The 23,870-nt window shown below is 35.4% G+C and overlaps 5 protein-coding genes and 1 long non-coding RNA gene across 6 annotated transcripts; 4 read left to right on the plus strand and 2 right to left on the minus strand.

Moving 5' to 3' along the window:
• Window positions 1–1,755: 1,755 nt before the first annotated feature.
• Window positions 1,756–5,121, plus strand: LOC8275804 (protein WALLS ARE THIN 1). Its single transcript, XM_002510421.4, has 6 exons — window positions 1,756–2,073; window positions 2,168–2,230; window positions 2,354–2,470; window positions 2,573–2,978; window positions 3,635–3,786; window positions 4,588–5,121. Exons 1-6 carry the CDS (start codon window positions 1,850–1,852, stop codon window positions 4,778–4,780), a joined length of 1,155 nt encoding a protein of 384 aa, XP_002510467.1. The 5' UTR covers window positions 1,756–1,849; the 3' UTR covers window positions 4,781–5,121.
• Window positions 5,122–6,514: 1,393 nt separating this feature from the next.
• LOC8275803 (protein NRT1/ PTR FAMILY 8.1) lies at window positions 6,515–9,464 on the minus strand. Its single transcript, XM_025157577.2, has 5 exons — window positions 9,326–9,464; window positions 9,131–9,239; window positions 8,824–9,041; window positions 8,057–8,619; window positions 6,515–7,567 (listed from the first exon to the last, which is right to left on the minus strand). The coding sequence occupies exons 1-5, from the start codon at window positions 9,416–9,418 to the stop codon at window positions 6,679–6,681; spliced, it is 1,872 nt and encodes a 623-aa protein (XP_025013345.1). The 5' UTR covers window positions 9,419–9,464; the 3' UTR covers window positions 6,515–6,678.
• Window positions 8,374–9,923, plus strand: LOC125369133. Its single transcript, XR_007214639.1, has 2 exons — window positions 8,374–8,514; window positions 8,760–9,923. It is a non-coding gene; the product is annotated as an uncharacterized LOC125369133 (long non-coding RNA).
• A 131-nt stretch (window positions 9,924–10,054) lies between these two features.
• Window positions 10,055–12,261, minus strand: LOC8275802 (protein NRT1/ PTR FAMILY 8.2). Its single transcript, XM_002510419.2, has 5 exons — window positions 12,256–12,261; window positions 12,056–12,164; window positions 11,716–11,933; window positions 11,067–11,623; window positions 10,055–10,919 (listed from the first exon to the last, which is right to left on the minus strand). Exons 1-5 carry the CDS (start codon window positions 12,259–12,261, stop codon window positions 10,055–10,057), a joined length of 1,755 nt encoding a protein of 584 aa, XP_002510465.2.
• Window positions 12,262–19,244: 6,983 nt separating this feature from the next.
• Window positions 19,245–20,020, plus strand: LOC125369160 (uncharacterized mitochondrial protein AtMg00810-like). Its single transcript, XM_048370871.1, has 3 exons — window positions 19,245–19,464; window positions 19,522–19,586; window positions 19,829–20,020. Exons 1-3 carry the CDS (start codon window positions 19,245–19,247, stop codon window positions 20,018–20,020), a joined length of 477 nt encoding a protein of 158 aa, XP_048226828.1.
• A 621-nt stretch (window positions 20,021–20,641) lies between these two features.
• LOC8275801 (purple acid phosphatase 2) lies at window positions 20,642–23,118 on the plus strand. Its single transcript, XM_002510418.4, has 8 exons — window positions 20,642–21,001; window positions 21,103–21,303; window positions 21,409–21,520; window positions 21,612–21,841; window positions 21,937–22,075; window positions 22,148–22,368; window positions 22,477–22,598; window positions 22,703–23,118. The coding sequence occupies exons 1-8, from the start codon at window positions 20,816–20,818 to the stop codon at window positions 22,899–22,901; spliced, it is 1,410 nt and encodes a 469-aa protein (XP_002510464.2). The 5' UTR covers window positions 20,642–20,815; the 3' UTR covers window positions 22,902–23,118.
• The last annotated feature ends 752 nt before the right edge of the window (window positions 23,119–23,870 follow it).

Here is a 23,870-nt window from a genome sequence, read left to right on the forward strand (position 1 = left end):
TTTTAGATTAAAGGGTTTCCATCTTTTCTTTTCTATATTGCTATTGCTCCAGAAAAAAAGGACCATAAAAAAGATGGATTCCTTCTGTTGTCTGCTACCTTTTCTTTTTTAATTTATACTGTATGGTCCTCTATTAAAGTTATGTACGATTTGCTTCTTCCCTGGACAATTTAATGGGGGGTCTCTCTTTCCTCTTTCTTATTTTTTGGTGTTAGTGGTGAGCCCTCCAATCTCTAAAGGGAAGCTCTTTACAATCTGATTTTACGTCAATTCCTTAACACTTTCATTTTTTCTTTCAATTACTTGGGAACTTTATTTGCATAGTCTTAGACACGCCAATGCGCTTCAAATGAGTAATTATTACATCTTATTGTAGTATATGGTAAGCTAATTATTTTGTTTATGTATGTATGCATCATTTTCAAAAAAAAAAGATTAAAAAAAAAATACAAATAAGCCATGATACAGCATATCATGCAAATGCATGAATTCTATAATACGAGGTAGCTTTATGTATTTCAGCAATATAAATAGGATATAGATATTGAAACCTATTAAACCGACAACAATTAATAAATTCACATATGTATTAAATTTTTATGCAATCAAGTTTACTTAAGTCAAATTTTAGAAATCCTTGCCAAGAAATGTGATAAAAATTATGTAAATCCTACCAGAATCCAATCGCTTATATACACACATATATATATATATATATATATATATATATATATATATATATATATAGAGAGAGAGATCTTCTTGTATTCCATATAAACTCAAGCCATCCATCTGAAATGTTTCTCATCTTTTCTTTCTCAGAAAAACAAAAGATAAACTTATAGAGATAGTCGTCATTTTAAATTCTTAATTAATTCAAAAAAATATTCCAATTCATGAATTATATCGGAAATCATCAAGTATTTGGTGATGGACATCAAACAGACAAACTTTTGAACAAGAAATGTGTTAAATGTCTTTCACCATAATTGGGTATATGATACTGTTATTTTTTCTCGGAATATAAAAGTTTTGACCATTGCCTTTGTAGATTATTTAACATGAATTATTATTATTTGTTTTTTTAATCTAATACTAAAGTTGATTACAGATTGAAATTATTCCAACGAAATATTTGTATTTTTTCTTATTATTTTTGTTATGTTTAACAGTTATATAATGCGTGTTTTCTTTCATAAAGTGCAACATATAATAGTAGATAGAAGAATAAGTAAATATAAAGGAAAAATAGAAATAGTAAAGGTAAACCTAGCGCAAGGGCAGTAGTGTGGGCATGAAAGAAAGGTTTGATAGGGGATGAGATATTGAGAAAGCATGGGGTACCCACCAGCACCAGGGCACCACCTCCACTCGTGCGCGCTATCTATCAATGGCGGCTCATCCCTTCTTTGCCTCATTTATCATCATTAATGGCATGGTGCCAAAACAGTACCCTGGTTCATACTTACTCCCTCACGTATTATTAGCTAGCTAGCTACAACTATTAATTTAGGGCTGTCTTGTCATCTGATGGGGATCGTGTTGAATATAGAAGAATGTGGGAGACAACCCAAAAACATTTTCAAGTCTATCAACAATTGACACTACTTCTTTTAAGGGTCCTTTTGTGGGTCCCTCAGTTAACTAGGTAGGTCCCTTTAATTTGTGGGGCCACACCCTCCTCAGTCCATATTACACGCCTTTGCCCTTTCTTTCTTCACTCCGTCCAAACTATATTTATACCTAACGTACTCATCCTTTGCTCTCCACAACTTCCCTCTCCTTCTTTACTTTTATTTGGTTTTCGTCTTTAATTTTCATTTTCATCTTTAGTTTTGTGTGTGTTTCAATGGCTGATACCGGTGGTTCAGTCTCTTCAAGAAGAATGTGGTGTTCAGTTCCTGAAAGACTCCAGCTGCACATGGCCATGTTGACCTTGCAGTTTGGATATGCTGGTTTCCATGTCGTTTCTAGGGCTGCCCTTAATATGGGAATTAGCAAACTTGTTTTCCCAGTTTACAGGAACATCATCGCTTTGCTTCTTCTACTTCCTTTTGCCTATTTCCTTGAAAAGTACATTCCTCTCCTACCCATTTACTACTCTTTATTTATATAGTAAACAGTATTAAATATGTGATCACATGTTCCTGTCATTTTTTTTGTTCAGGAAGGAGAGGCCAGCAATTACTCTCAACTTCATCATTCAGTTCTTTCTCCTTGCGCTAATAGGGTATGATAAAAGAAAAAATAAGAGATTAAAGCAAATATATGTATCTAAAACATAAATTAATACATGCTTAGCTAACTAAATAAACTAACAAAATTTGCACTTTTTTGTGTCCAACGTGAACAGAATAACAGCAAACCAAGGATTCTACTTGCTGGGCTTAGACAATACTTCACCCACCTTTGCATCAGCAATACAAAACTCCGTCCCTGCCATTACCTTTCTCATGGCAGCCTTGCTCCGGCAAGTCTCCCTCTGCTTTCACTTTTACTTTAACTTTTACGTAACCGCATAACAAATATCTTACCATTTCCTTTTCGGTTTTGTTGGCACATGAAATTGCAGGATAGAGAAAGTGAGGCTAGACAGAAAAGATGGAATAGCAAAAGTAATAGGAACAATTTGCTGTGTAGCGGGGGCCTCAGTTATCACTTTATACAAGGGTCCAGTCGTATACAGCCCAGTTCCACCACTCAACAAACCTACACCAATGTTTGTTTCTCTTGGAGATGCAAGGGGCAAGAACTGGACCCTTGGCTGTATCTATCTCATTGGCCATTGCTTGTCTTGGTCCGGTTGGCTTGTGCTTCAGGCACCAGTTCTAAAGAAATACCCAGCCAGGCTATCTGTCACCTCCTATACATGCTTTTTTGGACTTATACAGTTCTTGATCATTGCTGCCATTTTTGAAAGGGATACACAGGCTTGGATGTTCCACTCTGGTGGAGAACTCTTCACCATCCTTTATGCGGTTAGTACTTTTCTTTTTCTCTTTGTAATGTTTAATTTTTCTTATTATGCTAGCCGTCCAACAGTAAACTACTTGCTTGGAGTTGCACTTGAAGTCATGCAACTTACTAACTTACACCAAACTATTTCATATTTTATTATTCGAAAAGAAAAAATTATAGCCGAAAGCTAGTCAAATTATTACAGCAAAACCCTTAATTGCTTTTCTCTGTTCTTTTTCTTCTTCATTTTACCCCCTCGTTTTGCCATGATATTTATCTTATAAAGGAAAAGAAATTGATGAAAAGATGTGTAGTCAAAGGACCAGGAGTTAGCTCTGTGCGTGTACTGTGTAGACTATTAAAAAGCCTGATAAGTCTTCTTTCATCAGGAATTTCTTTTTTCTTAAAAAAAGGTTACTTTGTAGCCACTGAACATGTGCGAAACTCAATTGATATTTGCTAATGTAGATCACCTTTTAATTACTTTTATATATGAAAAAAATAAATGTTTAGCTTATCCATGTCTGTAAGCTTGTTCTTGGTTGTTATATGTATACAATGATAATGTGATCCAAAAGTGGGTATGCAATAATGTAGAGTGGTGGGTGTTTCTTTGAAAACGAAACAAGCGAGAAGCTTCTTTTTGAACTTTTTCTTCGTGGAAATAATTTTGCAGGGAGTGGTGGCATCAGGGATTGCCTTCGCTGTACAGATATGGTGCATTGACAGGGGTGGCCCTGTTTTCGTCGCTGTTTATCAACCTGTTCAAACTCTTGTTGTCGCCATCATGGCTTCCATTGCATTAGGCGAAGAGTTCTATCTTGGAGGGTGGGTCCTTTTAACTTATTCTAAATATGTGTTATTGGTTACTTTGGTGAATGCCTGTCTTTTAACAAGTGTGACACTTATAATTATTTTAGTCTCCACGAATATATTTATTAATTTTAAATAATAAAATATGTATTAATCATCCAACAGTAAAATATAAAATATATATATATATATATATATATCATTTTTTATTAGTTATAGGGTATACACAAAGACTAAATAAGAATCTCCTGTAACACTTACTAATTCATGAATCTATCACTCATATGAGAATAATAGTCTAATAAATATTCATTTAACGATTAATATAATTCATTTCATACTGATAAATTATATTTTTAATCCATCATTTTTTACAAGGCTTAAAGTTTTAATCTTTTAAAAGAAAAAAGATTGAAAAAAATATTACAGAACTCGCAATTGTGAAACTGCAAAATGAACTGTTTCATAGTATTTTTTTTAAGGGACTATTTCATAGTTTGTAATCATGCAAATTTCTGATGGCTCGACATGTATACACAAGGGTAGGATTAAATTTGGGATATCAAATTATTAATTTAGAATAATTTCTTCAATTAAGATTTACCAAAATCCCCCGGTTCTCGTAAAATTCTTTACTATTTCTTAGTGTAATGAATCATCTTACTAAGCACCGAGGTATGGAGAGCAGTGGGTAAAGTTTTTGATATTTTATTGGAGAACTGCTGAAGGGGTATTAGTAAACAGCATCTAAAAGATTGAATTGAATATTTTTTACTGAAGGGATGTGCTTGATTTATAATGAATATGGATGTACAGGATGATTGGAGCAGTATTAATCATAATTGGATTATACCTTGTTCTATGGGGCAAAAGTGAAGAAAAGAAGTTCGCAGCAAAGGAAAGTGCAGCCATCCAGTCCAGTGCGGACCACGCAAGCATCAGATCACAAGCTCACATCAAGACATCCCTTACTCAGCCACTCCTCCCTTCGTCAACGGAAAATGTTTGACCACCAAGAATCCTAACCCTTTAACAACACAGTTGGCTGGAGAGAGCCAGATGATTTGAAGGGGCCAACAAAAAAAAAAACTACAAAAAATTGCACTACTTTATTAAGAAGGCTTGTGTGTGTATGAAGAAGTTCTATTTCTTTTCTTTTTTGTTTGGTTAGTGTTTTTTTTCCCCTTTGGGTTAGTAGGAGATTGAGGAAGGGAAGATTTTGAGGGGATGAAAATGATTATTATTGTCAGTTGGTATGGCCCTTTGGCCAGAAACCCCTTCTTATGCTTTATATGTTAAATTAAGCTATGTTTTGTTTTTACCAAAAGAAAAGATGTGCACATTATGATAGCTATGCTCCAAGTTCATTATGGTTTTGAAGTGAATGGACCCACAATTTTTATAATCATCACTTCAACTTTTAGTTATATATCTAAATAGACAATCACGCTGATTTTCATATAATGCCATAATTACCTTGCTCTTCTGAAATGATTTTGGTTGGCAATTGATTAGATTTCATCATTATGATGCATATAAATTATACTCTGCTATGTTTGTAAAATATGAAGCACGCTATTACTAAAAAAGATATTCTATATATATATATATATGAGGATCAATTATATCTGGTGGTCTATCATGCTCCATAAGGGGGTACGAGAAATGACATAATAGCAATGAGTGCGAATTTGAAGTGTTGAAGATTGCTTGTGAGTTGTAATTATATTCTATTATTTTCAACTTGTGTATTATTATGAAGTTAGTCTGTTGGTATAGAACACCAACTTGTAGGAGTTCCCATTTGGATCCAACCCAATAAGCAAGCTAGCTAATAACAAGCTCGGTGTCCTTCAATTAATTTCATGTACAGCTCCTAAATCTGTAATTCAAGTTTTGTGATCAAGGTACATGGTTCGTTAAGAAGATCTTGTGTGTGTGTGTTTGCTGGTTTATTAGCACTTAGGCCAAATTGAGGAAATGGTCGGCCATAATCTGCCATTAGTAAAACTAGAAAAAATTCGTATAAACAAAGAGAGCCAACTCAGAAAAGTAGTACCACCTAATTCTGGCTAAGACAAATACTACCTTTCAAACCAATGAAGAGAAAGATTTATGCTATGGTATTATGATTGTGATTGATTAGCTTTTTAGAACCAACATGATAAATTAGTATTAAGTTACCAAATTTCTTTCAAGAAAAGTACATGATTCAATGGATTTAGTTAGTATAGTGATAAAGTAAGACTATCTCGGGATGGGTACCAACATTTAGATCTCAATAAATATTCTTAAGAAATAGGAGCTTTTATTTCACTGTTGAGTTTGTAAAAAAGAAAAAGAAAATCTAGTATTAAATCTTAATTAGGTTGAAATCCGTTAATCGTTAAGCTGCTGGTCTTTTCTATGTGATCTATTGCTACAAGACAAAACCAAACAGACAAAATTGTAGGTAAGATTAGGGTACGATTAATGGATCATGAAATGAAATGAATAATTAGGACCGCAATCATTATAGTAAGAGCTTTTCCAAAAGCAGTTTGTGTTTAAATTTAGAATGCTTTTACTTTTTTAACGATGTGAATGGAATCGATTTTTAATGCTTTCGTGTTTAATTAGGCTTCCCGGTAAAAGGACGATCTTGATCACAAAGGTAATCCATAGTCACCAATTTCTTTGTTTGGGATCTCACCCAACGTGTAAAGCTTCATTAAAAGTTATCATCAGTATTGAAAATTGTTTTCGGATTGTTTTTGAATCTGAATTACAAACAAAAGTTCTTTCACATTAGAAAATTTGCATAACATTGAATTGTCAAACAAGTAAATAAACATTATCCTTTTAGAAATAAAATAAATAAATTATGCAAATTATCGAATTATAATGAACAATATTATTTTCCTTTGTCTAGAAGGCCATGCTTTGAAACTCACCTTTATTATCATCTCTTTTCAATTCTTCATCATGGATGCTCATCTTATCAATCGTGGACTCATCTATGACGCTGCCACTTGCACCATTCCTGCCCATGTATTGCCGGGCGACCCATAAATAAACCAGGAAATTTAACCCATTAATGGCAGTCAATATCCAGTAAAAATGATCAAGTCTACTTTCGTTAAGATTATCCCTTAACCATCCTGTCTCTTGTCCGCCCGTTGTTCTTTCAATAATCTTAACAATTGCAGTACTTAACCAGCTTCCAATTCCAAGTTCCGTAAGAAACAATGCACTACTAATACTTCTCGTACCATCAGTTGCTTCATCGTAGAAAAACTCTAATTGCCCTACATAAGTGAATACTTCTGCAGTTCCTACCAAGAAATATTGTGGAAACAACCAGAAAACACTCATATCTGATGGGCTAGAACTATCGCGTCTTTTTTTCTCTACCAAAGCAGCAGATGCTAGGGCAAATATTGAAACAAATAGGCCAACACCCATGCGTTGCAATGATGTAATGCCACGGCGGTGGTTGGTGTATTTACGAATGATTGGAACTACGTATTTTTCATAAATGGGTACGAGAATTAGGGCATTAATGGCACTGAAAACAGTGACGGATCCTGCAGGGATAACGAAGTTAGAACCGAATTTTCGGTCCATTATGAGGGCCTGGCTGGTGAAGAATGTTGCCAGTTGAGTAAAGGAGATGGAAAGGGCAATGGTTGATGCCCAAACGGGAAGGATTCTGATTAGGCACTTGAATTCTTCAACTTGTGTTACCGTGCAGAGTTTCCATCGATTCATAGTGTTGGTTTCTGGGTCTGTTACAACCGCTGCCTTATCCAAGAACCTGCGTCAAAAGACGAGAGTTTTCCCATTCTTATAGCCTACCACCGATTCACAGTGAGAGAATTGCATGTTTAATGATATTAGAATGAAATTCGCCTTATCTTTGAGACAAAAATATGAATTTAGGAATTGGAATTAAAATCAAAGTTTAATTTCATTAAATACTATGTTTGGAATAGATATAAAATATAAATCTGAATTTTATATTTAATTCTGCTTTGGTCATAAATTTTTAATTTTAGGTATAGTTTAATATTTTTATCAATAAAAATCGATACATTATATTTCTTATATTTATTATTATTATTAATTCTTTATTAACTATTATACAAGGTGTCAATTTTTATATACAAATATTTAACTAAAGTGAAATATAACTAAAATTAAATAATTAAACTGAATTAATATAAGAAAAAAATAAATATCTTTTTTGGCTAAAATAACTAATTGTCATTTATAAACTAAATCAAGCCTACGCGGCAATACTCACTTAAATTGTCTGGTGTGGCATAATTTTCGGGCTCCCTCTATATCAGATTTCTCACTTTGAACCTCATAGAGCTGCACTTCACTTCCAACCTTAACTCCTCTAAAATGATTTGTTAAAGAAGCAACCATGACTTGAAGAAACCTGGTGAAAGGGCTTCCCATAGGCTTTTGGAAACGATAATAAGGTACCCCAGCAGCCAGTATAAAGATTGAAACAATCATGGCACCAGTAGGCACTCCAAATCCCCAGCCCCATCCCTTCTCTTCTTTTATGTAAACCATAAGTGTTATACCCAATAGCGCTCCCATGTTTATGGCAAAGAAGAACCAATTAAAGAATGCAAATTTCTTGGGCACCTCTTTCTCGTCTGCCTCGTCGAATTGATCTGCCCCAAATGATGAGACGCATGGCTTGATCCCACCTGTACCAAGGGCTATGAGGCCCAGCGCACAGATGAGGTATGCGTTTTGGCCATCGGTTGCTTTCTTGCATAGTTCGTTAGCCTTGCATGGTGGTGGACGGAGACTGTCTATGGAGGCTGAGAGTGTCAATAACACCATCCCCTGGAATATTTTGATGGAAGAAGGGAAAAAAAAATTAAAGAACCGGTCAAGCTTTGGGCTAACATTGGACTCAGAGCCTAATTCTCCTATATTAAGAACCATGAATTATTATCTGCATATTTTTTTTGATTCCTATGCAGGCCCAGGACTCTCTCTCCCTTGAAAGGAAAAAAGCAAATAAAAAAAGGAAGGACTGGTTCTAACCACTGCATAGACGCAAGAGAAGAGAATGATGGTCTTGAATCGACCCAGATAAGCATCAGCTAGAAATGCTCCAAGAATAGTGAGGACGTAGGCAGCTCCAATCCAATCCGTCACATGAGTAATAGCATTTGGAAGAGATTGTCGCATTTCACCGGCCAAATAAGCAACCATATTCACAGCTATTGCAAAAAATGCTAATCTCTCTGCCACCTCATTCACTGCAACCAAAACAAGTTAGTTTAAATCTCCATGCATGTTTGTCCCAATTCAGATTATCTAAGAATTTGCAACCAAAATTTTGTTTTACCTATTATAAATGGAGAGGCCTTCCATCCTCCAGTATATCTCTTGTCTGCAATTCTACCTCTAATATCAACACAACCATTGCTCACTAATGTGGTTGACACCGTCTCTTCCTGCAAAATCATAAGCATTTCAATTAAAGATACTAATTATAGCAATACTGTCATGTGCAATTAGTGCAGAATTCAATGTTACTTACCTTGTGGTATTGATCTTCTACGAGTTTTTCCATTGAAGGTTTCATAAAGGACTTCTCTAATGGATCACCACAGGTCTGATGAGTTATATCCATATAATATCAAGATTTTAGTCTCTAGTGCAGTTAGTGTCTGGAAAGCTAAAAGGGTACTCTACTCTTTTAGATCAGGAATGTGCTACTATGGTGCATCATATAAATATTAGAGGTCAGCTTGCTTATGATACAACAATTATCTTGATATAACGTTTGAAACTAGTTTTGGGACCTTCTTTCAGGTTTCTGTTTGGACGCATTATAGGCATAATTAAGTTGCCGGCCGCAGAGATAACATGTTAAATTTGTTCCTGCATAGCAGATGCTCACACATGGGCCGCAAATAAGATGTACATTAAGGCAAAAACTGGCAGAATCTATTGATAAAGACCATTGTTTAGGACCCATTCAAACTGCCGCCTGAAGTCTTTTTGGGTCCAAAACTTGATATAGGCATCATCGATTTTCTTGTTTGTTAGCTGCTTTAGAATAGTCTCAGTTGCTGTTCCAATTCTGAATCTCTTTATACTATTAAATTAAAAAGATACTAATTTTTTTTCCATAATTTATTGTTTTGTAATTCTTGAATTTGAGACCCTATAATGATTGAAAAACATGCATTTTTTGTAGAAAGTAGGAAAAGATTAAAAAAGAGTGTCATATTCATTTTTTGGAGTAAATGATACAAGTAAAAGATTATAAACGAAGAGGTCTTTCTTCTTCTCTTTTCTCAGACTGAGAGTCGCCCATTTCAATCACACGGTTGGCACCTGCATCCGAGTTATTTCTACTCTTGTAACACCGAGCAACCCACAGATAGAGCAAGAAGCTAATTGCATTGATGGTGGTCAATATCCAGTAGAAATAATCAAGCTTGCTACTATTAAGATCAGCCCTTAACCATCCTTTCTTCTCTCCACCACTTGCATTAGTGATGAAATTAACAAGCAGACTACTAAGCACATTAGCCACCCCAAATTGACAGAGGAACACAGCACTGCTAATGCTCTTTGTCCCGTCAGTTGCTTCATTAGTGAAAAATTCCAATTGGCCAACAAAGGCAAAGAACTCTGATGTGCCTAATAAAAAAAACTGCGGAAACAACCATAGTACGCTCACTTTTGATGGGTCAGGACTGTCACGTCTTTGTTTTTCGACCAAAGCAGCAGAGCCCAAAGCCAAGATTGAAATAAAGAAGCCAACACCGATGCGTTGCTTTAAGGTGATGCCGCGGGGGTGGCCAGTGTAACTGCGGAGGATTGGGACGATAAGCTTTTCATAAGTTGGTATAATAATGAAGGCGTTAATTGCATTGACAACAGGAGTTGCGCCTGGAGGGATTTCGATATTGGGTGTAATTTTTCTGTCCATGACCTTGGCTTGACCAACGAAAAATGTGGTCAATTGAGAATAAGATATGGAAACAGCAATTGCAATTACCCATAGTGGTAGAACACTAATAAGAGACTTGAATTCTTCTACTTGAGTTACTGTGCACAGTCTCCAGGGATTCTTAAGATTGCCTTCTGGATCTGTTACCACTGCTGCCTTGTCCAAGAATCTGCACCAAAGAAAAAGAGATTGATGAGCTATGGTGCAGCAGTACTAGAGCTGTTTTAAAAGCTTTATCGAGTTTATAAGTTCAAATCCCCAATTGAAAAAAGAAAAATGTTCAAGAGAAAATAATTGTCAAGATGGTCAAGCTCACTTGTATTTGTCGGTACGAGGGAGCTTGCGGGCACCATTAATATCAGATTCAGTAGTTTGAACCTCATAAAGCTGGGATTCACCCCCAACCTTAACTCCATTGAAATGATTCCTTAGACAAGCAACAAGGACTTGGACAAATCTGGTTAGAGGGCTTCCCATAGGCTTTTGGAAACGATAATAGGGTAAACCAGCAAGTAACATGACAATTGATAGAATCATGGCAGCAGTAGGTACTCCAAAACCCCAACCCCATCCCCATTTTGATTGTATATAAACCAGTACTGTTACACTAATAAATCCACCTATGTTAATTGACATGTATAACCAGTCAAAGAATGCAAACTTTTCTTGCATTTCATTCCCATCTGCCTCGTCGAACTGGTCTGTCCCAAATGATGGGACGCAGGGCTTCATGCCACCGGTACCAAGAGCCATTAGGGCTAATCCACCATATACGAATGCAGTTTGGCCAGCGGTTGACCGTTGGCATGGTTCTGTCATGCATGGTGGCCGGGGGCTGTTTACGGAGGCTGAGAGAGTCAATAGCAACAAGCCCTGAAATGGGAGAAATTATTTTCTAGTTAATGATCAACTCTTAACATTGATAAACATAAACTATAAACGAAGAAACTATTGATTGTTGTTACCAACGCATAAACGCAAGAAAATATAAGAATGGTCCTGAATCGACCAATATAAGCATCGGCTAGAAATGCTCCAAAAATAGTAGTGACATAGCCGGCTCCATTCCAAGCAGTCACATACATGACAGCTGTTGGCAGTGGCTGTTGCATTTCGCCAACAAAGTAGGGCACCATGTTCACCACTATTGCAATGTAAGCTAATTTCTCTGCCACCTCATTCGCTGCAATTATGCACCCGAAAAGAGAATTAAAAAATTACGAGCAATTCTGCAAAAAGGACATTGCATTGGATGTATTTAATAATTACACATTTGTTAAGTGCTAATTGGGATCAAGAATTAACCAATGATAAATGGAGAAGCTTTCCATCTTCCAGTAGTTTCCTTGTCTGCAATTCTGCCTTTAAAGTCACGAAGGCCATTGCTTACTAATGTCGTTGATAATCTTTCTTCCTGCAAAATGTGCATGCAATTGTTAAACAACTAATATAATTATAAGCCCGAAACTCGTATGTGTGTGTTTATATATATATATATAGCTTACCCCCATTGATGATTGAATATAGATTCTCAAATGGACTACTCAAAGATTAATGTTTCAAGCTCTGGAAGAAAAAAGAAAGGAGAAAAACAGAGGCTCTTCTCCTTGCAAGTACTACAAGATGATTTAGTTCTACAAGAGATACTCTCTATATATACATATATACACATATATATGCATGTCACCGATGAACAATAAATCCAAGCATCGTTTTTTTCACAATCTTTTTCCAGCGGTATTAATGTTAGTTAGAACAATCTATGTACTCGGCATTGCAATAACCATATATATGATGAAATCAATACATATAATGTTATAATTCATAACAATTGAAGTAAATAAATAAAATAGGAAAGAAACAGTGTGCTGGCAGTATAGCCGTCACCAAGACATTTGGATACTCCTAAGATGGATGTTTCTTTTTTCCATTCTTGTTCAAAAAATTGGTACATGTAATAAATTCAGTTGTCCTGTGATGTATGATCTATGGATGTACTTTAAACTAGAAGATGGGTATCCAAAGTAAGCTTCAATTACGAACAATAATTCTGGTAATTCAGCCATATAATGGGTGCAATATTGTTTTCTGTTCAAGGTACTGTTATTTCGCTTGGGCATGACATACCATATTTATCTTTTCTTCTTCCTTTTTAGGAACAAAAAAGTAGAACCAATTTTATATCTATTGCAAAATATAATTGAAACCTAATTCTATGTCTTAAGGATCGAATTACAAACTGCCGGCGAGATAAAATTTTACTTTATTTATTGAATTAAATTGTTTAATCTCAATTAATATTATTTTGAATTATACTTAAAAGTGTGTGAAATTGAGATTGTTAGGACTTTTTCTGATTTAACTAAGATTTTGAATTCAACTCTAAATATGTAGCTGTATTAAAATTTTTAAAATAATATTTTACTATTCATAAGTGTTTTGCCGGACACATTTTATATTAGTCTAGGTTACTAAATAAAAATATAAATATCTTATATATAAGATACTCTTAAAAAAAAATTGAAATCTCTTGTTGTTTTTATTTTAATTTATTGCCTTTCACATTTCCTTTACTATTTTTTTTTTTTTAAAAAGAATAATTTAGTGGTAATTTTTACACTCCACTTATATATATTTATATTCTAAACAAAAAATGGAGTACGGATTTAAACAAAAGGAGTATAAAAATCCCAACCCTTAACCTGATTAACTTTAAATGCCCACTTCTAACAAGATACTTGTTACATTTGAGCAAGTTAGTGGATGAATGCTTGATAGCAGCCAAATATTCAGTCTAACGATATGCGTCTGTTCTCAAATAAGTGTATACCAACTAATTTTGTTCAACTTGATATAGCGTATAAATTTAGGAAATCTATCGATAATTCCGTTAAAAATTGAGCTATCAATATGATCTTTTAAAGGCTGACTTGATTTCTGGAATACCTATAAAAATAGTTAGAGGTGTTGTCCAACCACTTGCTTTGATGATTAAGTCAGTAATTTATAAAAGGGTGGTTTAATTATAATGAGGGTGTAAAGTAACTTGTATCTATAGTTTTTGTACCATGGCTCCTTATATAAACATCGAAGTTCTCCTCGTCCTATTAAGAAAAGGATGTCGTAATTGTAGGTCGTCTTAATTGTAATAGAACTGTTTTTTTTGGCTACTACAAGAGTTCTAGCTTGAATCGGACTATTTAAATAGAACCTGATCACGATACTACTTCTAAGAATTCTAGTTGTAGTGGAATTTAAACTTGATCAACCTCATCCTTCTTCGTCGTGAAGTTGACTTATAATGCTATGTTATCACTCACTTTTATATTTAAGGATATATGTAGATTTTTTTCTCTATTTAGAAGAATGTGATTTCATTTTTTTTATTTTAATATCTTTTTTATTAATATTGATAAATTTTATAATTTTATATTAATTTAATATAAAGTTTAATGATAAAATTATTTAATTTAATAATTATAATGAACTCATAAGTGATGATATATTATGTATTTCTTAGATTTTATAAGTAATAAAATGAAATAATTTTTAAAATAAATGTAAAGTATCTTTAAGAGTGTTTTATTAGTTAATTAAATAATAATTTACTTAGAAAATAACTCTAACATTGAAATTCAATTTTTATTATATTATAATATAAAAATAATAATATTAATCAAAAGAGTATTTAAATAAAAATTAATAAAAAAATATCACATATTCTATTAAGTATAAATATTTATAATTATTAAATAATCTCTTTTAAGAAATTTATATCTAATATAAATATTCTATGTTTAGATTGACACGTCAGGTAAAACTGCTAAGTGGCGTTTGACACGGTGAATAAATGTCATCATTAAAGAGGATTCTTATTATATTCAATCTAAATATAATTTTTTATATTTTATTTAGTTGAAATTTATAAAATTTATTTACAAATTTAAAATTTATGTGCTTTGAAAAAAGTGAAAGTTAATTTAAAATTTTACATAATTAAATTTGTAACACATTATTAAATAGATTTTAACAAGATATAATATAAATAAAAAAATAAGATAAAAAAATCCTTTTGTGAAAAAAGAAAAAAGAAGAAAGAAAGAGTAAGACATCATTGAATCGCTGGTTTGTTGTGGAACCGGTAAGAAGAGATAGTAAATATGAGCTGAATTAGCTCTCAGATTATGTTTTGAAGTAAGTTACATTTATCATTCTCAAATTTCTCTCTTCTTTACCAATAAACTAACAATCTTTTGATCGAAAAGTAAGTTAAAGTTGTTGTTTTAAAAATGAATAATTCACTCTTTATTTATTTCAACTCTTCCCTACTTAATGTTACATATAACATTTCTGTAAAATTATTTTTTAATTTTTTAAAATTAATAAAAATATTAAATACTAGATGGATATAAATTAAAAAAATAAATGATTATGTTGAAGCACCAGATTATAACTGCAAAGTTCAACAGGCAAAAACTGGCAGTAAGGACCAACAGTCTTTGACTGTTGGTCATGGCCTCAGATAACCAGATCATCACAGGCCTAAGTTAAGGAAAAAGAGCAACACCTCTCCCCTAAGGGAAAAGGCTGCTTCTACCTTTCCCTAAACTAGAATTTAACGTTAGAATGTAACAAAATCAGCAATAGGACTGTTGCACTCAAATTGTATATAACAGAATGCTTATCCCTTTTGTAATCTCAGAATTCAAAATACATTATAAACTCATCATTGATTACTCAATCTTTCCACATGGTATCAGAGCAGGATTAATCCTGTCATCACCTACCCAATAAGATCAGAAACTTTTTTTGCTTCATCATGTCTCACAGTGATTTTACTAAACTCACAAACATTGTGCTAAGGGCCAATCAGAACTACTTTGAATGGTCAAGGGCCGTCTACATCGGTCTCAGTGGCCGAAAGAAGCTACGGTTCATAATAGGAACCCTGAGCAGGCCAGAATTAAAGAACCCTAACCAACCAACAAAAGAAGAACTCGAGGCCATCGAAGAATGGCAGGTCACTGGCCATTTGGTCATGTCCTTGCTAACCAACACAATGGAGCCTCAGATTGCCAGATTGTGTATGCTTCTGGCATCATCACAGGTAGTGTGGGAAAAAATGAAAAATCTATACGGTCAAGAACAAAATTACGCCCACATTTTTAATCTGAAACAAGAATTAGCCCACATCAAACCAGAAACCAGGTCCAACGCTAGCTACGCGATCGAGGTGCTGACTCGGTGGGAGGAACTCCAGAGTTACCTCCCACATACAGTCGACCCAGAAGAAGCACGGAAAAGGGCAGAGCAAGATTTAGTCTACACATACCTGGGTGGTCTCGACTCCACCTACGAAGCCCTTCGGTCCCAAATCTTACTGTCAAATGACCTTCCCCGGCTCGACGTTGTCATCGCCCTCATACATCAAGAGGAGACGAGACGCGTCACCATGGGAATAACACAGAACCAAGAAATAGAAGGGAGAGCCTTCACTTTGCACTCGCGCGATACGGCTCGAGGAAGGGGGACGCCTACCAGTGTCGAGCGGTGTGACCACTGCAAAAAGCAGGGTCACACCCACGAACGCTGCTGGCATCTCCACCCTCACCTCAGGCCGACTCACAACAGAGGCGAGCGAGGGAGAAATGGAAGCAAGCGTGAAAGAGAAGGGAGAAGAGGAGAGATTCGGTTTGGCAGCATAGGAGGAACATGTCGAACCCTAGAAATGTCGACATGTTTAATGGGTCGGATGCAGCTAGTGGGTCGGATTTCTTTAGTTCAACCCAACCCGACACCGCTGCCAATAGTCGACCTGGAAGCAATAGCCTGGACCAACCCAACAACAGTCAATGGGCTCACCCGGCCTCATTCAGTCACAGCAGCCTTTGGACCAACTCGGCCCAAACCAACAGCAGCAGCTCATAGACCAACCCGGATCCGACCCGGCCCAACTTGCCAACCCGACCCGACCCGAAATCAATCAAACCGACAACTCCCAAATTTCGCAAATAATTTCTCAGCTTCAATCCTTTTTACAGTCTCAGAATTTCCGAGGGTCAGGTTTGGTATTTCAACACTCCACAGATTCTCTAAATAAATTTTCTACTTGGATTATTGATTCTGGTGCAACTGATCACATGACCTAGGATCCAACAAATTACACAATTTTGTCCCTGCAAATTCCCAACATGTGATCGTTGCTAAAGGGGATCGAGCTGAAATCTCTGGTTTTGGCTCATCTAATTTGTTTAATAAAACAATACCTAATATTCTTCTATTGCCTGCTTTTAAATCTAACTTACTATCCATCCGTAAAATAACCAAGACTTTAAATTGTAATGTAATTTTCTCACCATCTACTGTGATTTTTCAGGATCGAATCACTGGAAGACGATTAATGAAGGATACCTTCAAAACGACCTATACTACCTCACCACTCCTAGTCAGTGTCCAACCACGACCAACTCCTCCAACCAAGGCCTGTTGATGCATAGGCGGTTTGGGCATCCGTCCGACAGAATTTTGAATCAACTTTTTTGTCTTAAAATAGATTTAAGTTGTTGTGATGTTTGCAAATTTTCAAAGCATACTAGATTGCCTTTTCCCTCGTTGTCTACTAAATTAGAAAAATTATTTGATTTAATCCACTCTGATGTTTGGAGACCTGCCCCCGTCACCTCATACAATCACTTCCGCTATTTTGTCACTTTTATCGACGATTACTCACGAGTTACTTGGGTCTATTTGCTAAAAGGAAAAAATGATGTTTTTGCATGTTTCCTCAACTTTTTTCGCTTTATTCAAAATCAGTACAACGCCAAAATTAAAACCTTCCGTTCAGATAATGGTACTGATATGTGAATAAAAACTTTTCTTAATTATTTTTCCAAGAAGGTATTTTGCACCAAACTACCTGCATTTATACTCCCGAACAGAATGGGGTTTCAGAAAGAAAAAAATAGGCATCTTCTTGAGGTTACTCGTACTCTTCTCTTTCAAAACAATGTTCCTCATATTTTTTGGTCGGATGCCCTCCTAACTGCAACCTATCTCATCAACCGGCTCTCCAGTTCCATTCTTAACAATTTCAGCCCTCTGGAACTTCTCAAACAAAGAAAAATGGAATTAGATCATATTCGAGTATTTCGTTGCACAGCCTTTGTCCACATCAGACGTCATCATAAACTAGACAAAAGTTGTGTCAAAACCATCTTCCTTGGGTACTCCTCTGAAAAAAGGGCTACAAATGTTATGACCCCACCACCTATAAATCCTACATTTCCCGAGATGTGACCTTCGATGAAACTACCCCTTACTTTCCTAATGAAACCACTCTTCCTACAGCACCTTCCGTAGACTTTTTTTCCCTCTAACTCTTCCTTTTTTGATAGTATTCTTCAAGATACTTTCTCTGCACAGGAGCGGCCCCCCGTGCCTATCTCTGGCCCCAGCCCTTCAGGGGGAGAGTCTTCCATTCCTGCGGCAACTTCTTCAGGGGGAGATCATGAGTCACCTACAGAAGAAATTGCCCTACGGAGATTTACTAGACCAACCAGACCTCCTACTCGGTTAAAGGACTATGTGTCCAACTCGGTATCGTATCATATTTATCACTTTATCAATTATAATTTCGTATCATCTTCATACAGGGCTTATTTAAACACTTTCACATCATACACTGAGCCCACCTCTTTCTGTGATACTAACACCAATCCTAATTGGTGTAAGGCTATGAAAGAAGAGCTCCAGGCTCTGGAGAAAAATGAAACGTGGGATCTTGTTACCCTGCCACCAAATAAAAAATCGGTTGGCTGTAAATGGGTGTATAAATTCAAATACAAGCATGATGGTACCATTGAAAGGTACAAAGCCAGGTTGGTAGCAAAGGGCTTCACCCAAACTTATGGCATATATTACCAGGAAACCTTTGCTCCGGTGGCTAAAATGAGCACCGTCCGTATTTTATTATCTGTTGCTACTAACTCAAGGTGAAGCTTATTTCAGATGGATGTTAAGAATGCATTTCTTCAAGGATCCCTAGCAGAAGAGGTGTACATGACTCTCCCTCCCTCCAGGTCACAAATCAGCCTCTGATCCTTCCCTGGTATGTAAGTTAAAAAAGGCAATCTACGGATTGAAACAGTCACTAAGAGCATGGTATGCCAAGCTTAGTCAGTTTCTCTTAAAAATTAATTTCAGCAAATGTACTTCTGACTCCTCTATGTTCGTTAAGCACACTCAGACTTACACAATAATTATTCTACTATATGTGGATGATATTATTATAACAGGAAACAATAATGAAGAAATTGAGAAAGTAAAACAAACTCTAAAGGAGGAATTTGACATTAAGGACCTTGGTCAGTTAACTTACTTTCTCGGGATAGAAATAGCCAAATCTCATAAAGGGCTATTCCTATCTCAAAGAAAATATGTTCTTGATCTCCTAAAAGAAACAGGGAAGATAGGAGCCAAGCCCATAGATACTCCAATGGAAATGAAAATCCGACTCAACTTAAAGGATGACGATCCCTTAAGTGACATAGGCCACTACCAGCACTTGGTAGGAAAATTAATCTACTTAACCATCACCAAGCCTGATATTAGCTATATCGTGAGTATGATTAGCCAATTTATGCATGCTCCCCGTACTCCTCATTTGGATGCGGTTGATAGGATCCTAAGATACCTCAAGGGTACTCCGGGTCAAGGTATTTGGATGAAGAATAATAATAATGCTAACACTGTTATTGGTTTTTTCGATGCAGATTGGGCAGGTAGCTGTGACAGAAAGTCAACCTCTGGGTTCTACGTATTTGTAGAAGGAAATCTGGTAACTTGGAAAAGCAAAAAATAATCAGTAACTGCAAGATCTAGTGCCGAAGCTGAGTACCGAGCTATGGCATCAACAGCTAACGAGCTCATTTAGATTAAGTAAGTGCTCACTGACAAGGGAATAAAGTGCAAAGATCCGATGGAGATGTACTGTGACAACCAAGCAGCCAGGCACATAGCGTCGAACCCAGTCTTCCACGAAAGGACTAAATATATTGAAGTTGACTGTCACTTCATAAGGGAAAAAGTCTAATCGGGAGAAATTGCAACTCCATTTGTCAAAAGCCACGAACAGCTGCAGACATTTTCACAAAGGCCCTCGACAAAGCAAGCCACCAAAGGCTCCTGAGCAAGATGGGTTCTGTCAATTTATTCGAACCCACCTTGAGAGGGAGTGTTGAAGCACCGGATCATAGCTGCAAAGTTCAATAGGCAAAAACTGGCAGTTAAGGACTGTTGGTCATGGTCTCAGATAACCAGATCATCATAGGCCTAAGTTAGGGAAAAGGAGCAACACTTCTTCCCTAAGGGAAAAGGCTGCTTCTACCTTTCTCTAAACTGGAATTTAACGTTGGAATATAACAAAATCAGCAATAGGACTGTTGCATTCAAATTGTATATAACAGAATGCTTATTTCTCTTATAATCTCAGAATTCAAAATACATTATAAACTCATCATTGATCACTCAATCTTTCCACAAATTAGTATTTCCTTTCAAAGATTAGATTTGAAAAGAATAGCACCACTGGATAATAATAATTGTTTATTTTATTTTATTTTTTAACAATAATAATAATAGAAAATTAATCAAACCGCATTTAGAAATAGGAGAAAGAAATCAGGAATTAGCTAATAATAAATTTTTTCTATTACTTTTCGCGAAAGAAACAAATCCTAAAAAGTGAAATTTAGTGAAACAAAAGCTAGTATAATTTCATTAAATCTGATTTATGAATCTTTTGACCGGCAGATACAAGTACGTGTCTCGACAATTACACTGACATTAATAATTGTCTCATCCCAACTAAATTTCTACCCTTTTAATCCAAAACAATCTCATCTGCAGAACCCATATGCTTTATTCTCGATAATTATTGTATAAAAAACTGTATTAACTTGACACTCTCATAGAGATTCGTATGAGACTACGAATATTCCTCTCTCCCTTCGCCCTTCTAACATATAAAGTTAATCAGTGAATTCTATTGTAGTGATTACAGTAGAAATGGGAGCGAGGCGGGACTCTGTTTCTGTTTTGGTTCTTCTTCTTGTTGTTCTGTTGACGAGTTATTCAAAGATTTCAAATGGGGGAATAACAAGCAGTTTTGTAAGAAGTGGGAACTTGTCTCTTGATATGCCATTAGACAGTGATGTCTTTGAAGTGCCTCCTGGTTATAATGCTCCTCAACAGGTGATGCATTTGCATATATCATGTTTCTCTTTTGTGTTCTTGACATTGGGTTATTCTATTGGGTTCTTATGCTTTTCAATTGTAACTTGCTCTGATGAAAGGTGCATATAACACAAGGAGATCATGAAGGAAATAGTGTGATTGTTTCTTGGGTTACTCAATATGGACCAGGTTCAAGAACAGTGCTTTACTGGGCTGAGCATGATAAGCTCAAGAATCATGCAGATGGATATATTGTTAGATACAAGTACTTCAATTACACTTCTGGTTACATTCATCACTGCACCATTAAGGATTTAGAGGTATGCGCTGTAGTACTTGTTAGGAGTAGTTTCATTTGGTCTACAGCATGTATGAAGCAAAATTAATCAGATTAATTTGGTGGTCTAATTATATCATGATTGCAGTTTGATACTAAATATTTCTACGAGGTTGGTAGTGGGAATGTAACAAGAAAATTCTGGTTTATAACTCCTCCTAAACCTGGTCCGGATGTCCCTTACACTTTTGGCCTTATAGGTACTTTAGCCTCATTTTCTTTTTGTAGTATAAATTTCAAATCTTTGTCAGTAAGATTTTATCACCTTACCTTCTCTGGCATTTTGAGCAGGGGACCTTGGACAAACTTATGATTCGAATAGGACACTTACGCATTATGAGTTTAATCCAACAAAAGGGCAGACAATCTTGTTTGTTGGAGATCTGTCCTATGCAGATGATTATCCATTTCATGACAATGTAAGGTGGGATACATGGGGAAGGTTCATTGAACGAATTGCTGCCTATCAACCTTGGATTTGGACTGCAGGGAACCATGAAATTGATTTTGCTCCTCAATTTGTAAGCCTCTTGTCTCCCTTTTCATCACTTTAACCTTTCAAAAGGGTTTTAAGTTGCTTTTGAATTTTATCAAAACAAGGTTAATGTTGTTGCAGGGTGAACCTGTTCCATTTAAGCCTTATTTACACCGTTTTCATGTTCCGTATAGTGCTTCTGGTAGCACATCTCCTCTTTGGTACTCCATCAAGAGAGCTTCAGCATACATCATTGTCATGTCTTCTTACTCTGCTTTTGGTAATTAGTACTTTCCTGTTACTTTGTTAGGACTTATATGTGGAGAATCTTGAAATTGGGTTCTGGTTGCAGGGAAATACACCCCTCAATACAAATGGCTAGAACAGGAATTGCCGAAAGTGGACAGGACTGAGACACCATGGCTTATTGTTCTTATGCATTGTCCAATGTACAACAGTTATGTTGGTCACTATATGGAAGGAGAAACCATGAGAGTGATGTATGAGACATGGTTCGTGGAGTATCAAGTTGATGTTGTCTTTGCTGGTCATGTTCATGCCTATGAACGATCTGTAAGTTCACATTCTACTTCTACGGAGTTGTTAATTTGAAATCAACGAAAAAGAAGAAAAAATAATAAAAGTTTTCCCCTTTGATAAATGAATATCGTCGCATTGCAGAAACGCGTATCAAACATAGCATACAATATTGTGAATGGACATTGCATTCCTGTGTATAATCGATCTGCTCCAGTTTACATAACCATTGGAGATGGAGGAAATCTAGAAGGATTAGTGACCGAGTAAGTTCTATTTTTGTTGCTGTTAGTTTTAGAATGATTCAGCCTTCATAATTAGTTGGAATTGTGATATTGGCTTGTAGTAATTAGTTCATTTTATAATGCAGAATGACAGAGCCACAACCAAGTTACTCCGCTTTTCGTGAAGCCAGCTTCGGCCATGGACTTCTTGATATAAAGAACAGGACTCATGCCTATTTCAGTTGGCATCGCAATCAAGATGGAGATGCTGTGGAAGCTGATTCCGTGCGGTTGATCAATAGATATTGGAACTATTTAGAAGAATCATCTATTGCTGAATTATGAATATTTGATGATAAAATATGCACGGAGCAAATTTTCTCCTCATCATTTCTTATGTTTCATCAGTTACTTGCTGAAAAATAGATGTATAAATCTTGCCATAGATTATCGAAATCTTTTGTAATTTATGTGGTCTTTCATATATTAGAATAATTACTCCCCTAGTGTTTGAATTGTTAAACAAAAATCTGACGATTGAATGTTTAAACGTTTTTTATTATGACTCAGTAGTCAGTAGTTATATCATTCATATTTAAGTGTTTCTATCACTTGTGTTCGAATATTCTAAAACCAAATGCCAATATGTAACAAATTTATCAAAATTGAATTATTAAATGAAATATAGAGAAACCTTTTAAGTACATTCATTCTATCATCGTAACTAAAGCTAATTGAATAAATTAATTGTGGCATTTACAGAGGGTGACTTTTAATTATTAGTGGCTAACTATAATAAATAAATCAATGTAAATTGTAATAACTAAATTATAATATATTTTATTATATAATTAATTTTATCCTAGATAATGTTGAAAAATGGATCTATTTAAAAGAATTTTCAAAGGAAATGCTGTTAACTTCTCGAGATTTAGACCATTTCATACATTTTACACCAATTTTCTTTCTTCATTTCATTTCTTTGCTTCTCGCAACTGTAGAACGATGGATAATGTTGTGTTGTTTATTTACGCTTTTGTGTAACAGAGTTCATGTCCGTACTTCAGGTGGATTATGGATCAATTTATGTAAGTGATATCATGGCACACCATGGCTTTATATAGTTGTTATGACACTTAATTTTTATCGCATGAACATGAATCAAATATTTGCATACACAACTGTAAATGGGTTATTTAAGGTCAATCTACCCCAGCTTACAAACTGTTGGAGATGGGAAGGAATCTCAAAGGATTATTATTATTATTTCAGGGCTGGTCAGTCAGCATAAATTGTTGGAATTGTTAATTTGCT

This window comes from Ricinus communis, chromosome 2, assembly GCF_019578655.1.
Source record: "Ricinus communis isolate WT05 ecotype wild-type chromosome 2, ASM1957865v1, whole genome shotgun sequence".
NCBI classification, from domain to species: Eukaryota; Viridiplantae; Streptophyta; class Magnoliopsida; order Malpighiales; family Euphorbiaceae; genus Ricinus; species Ricinus communis.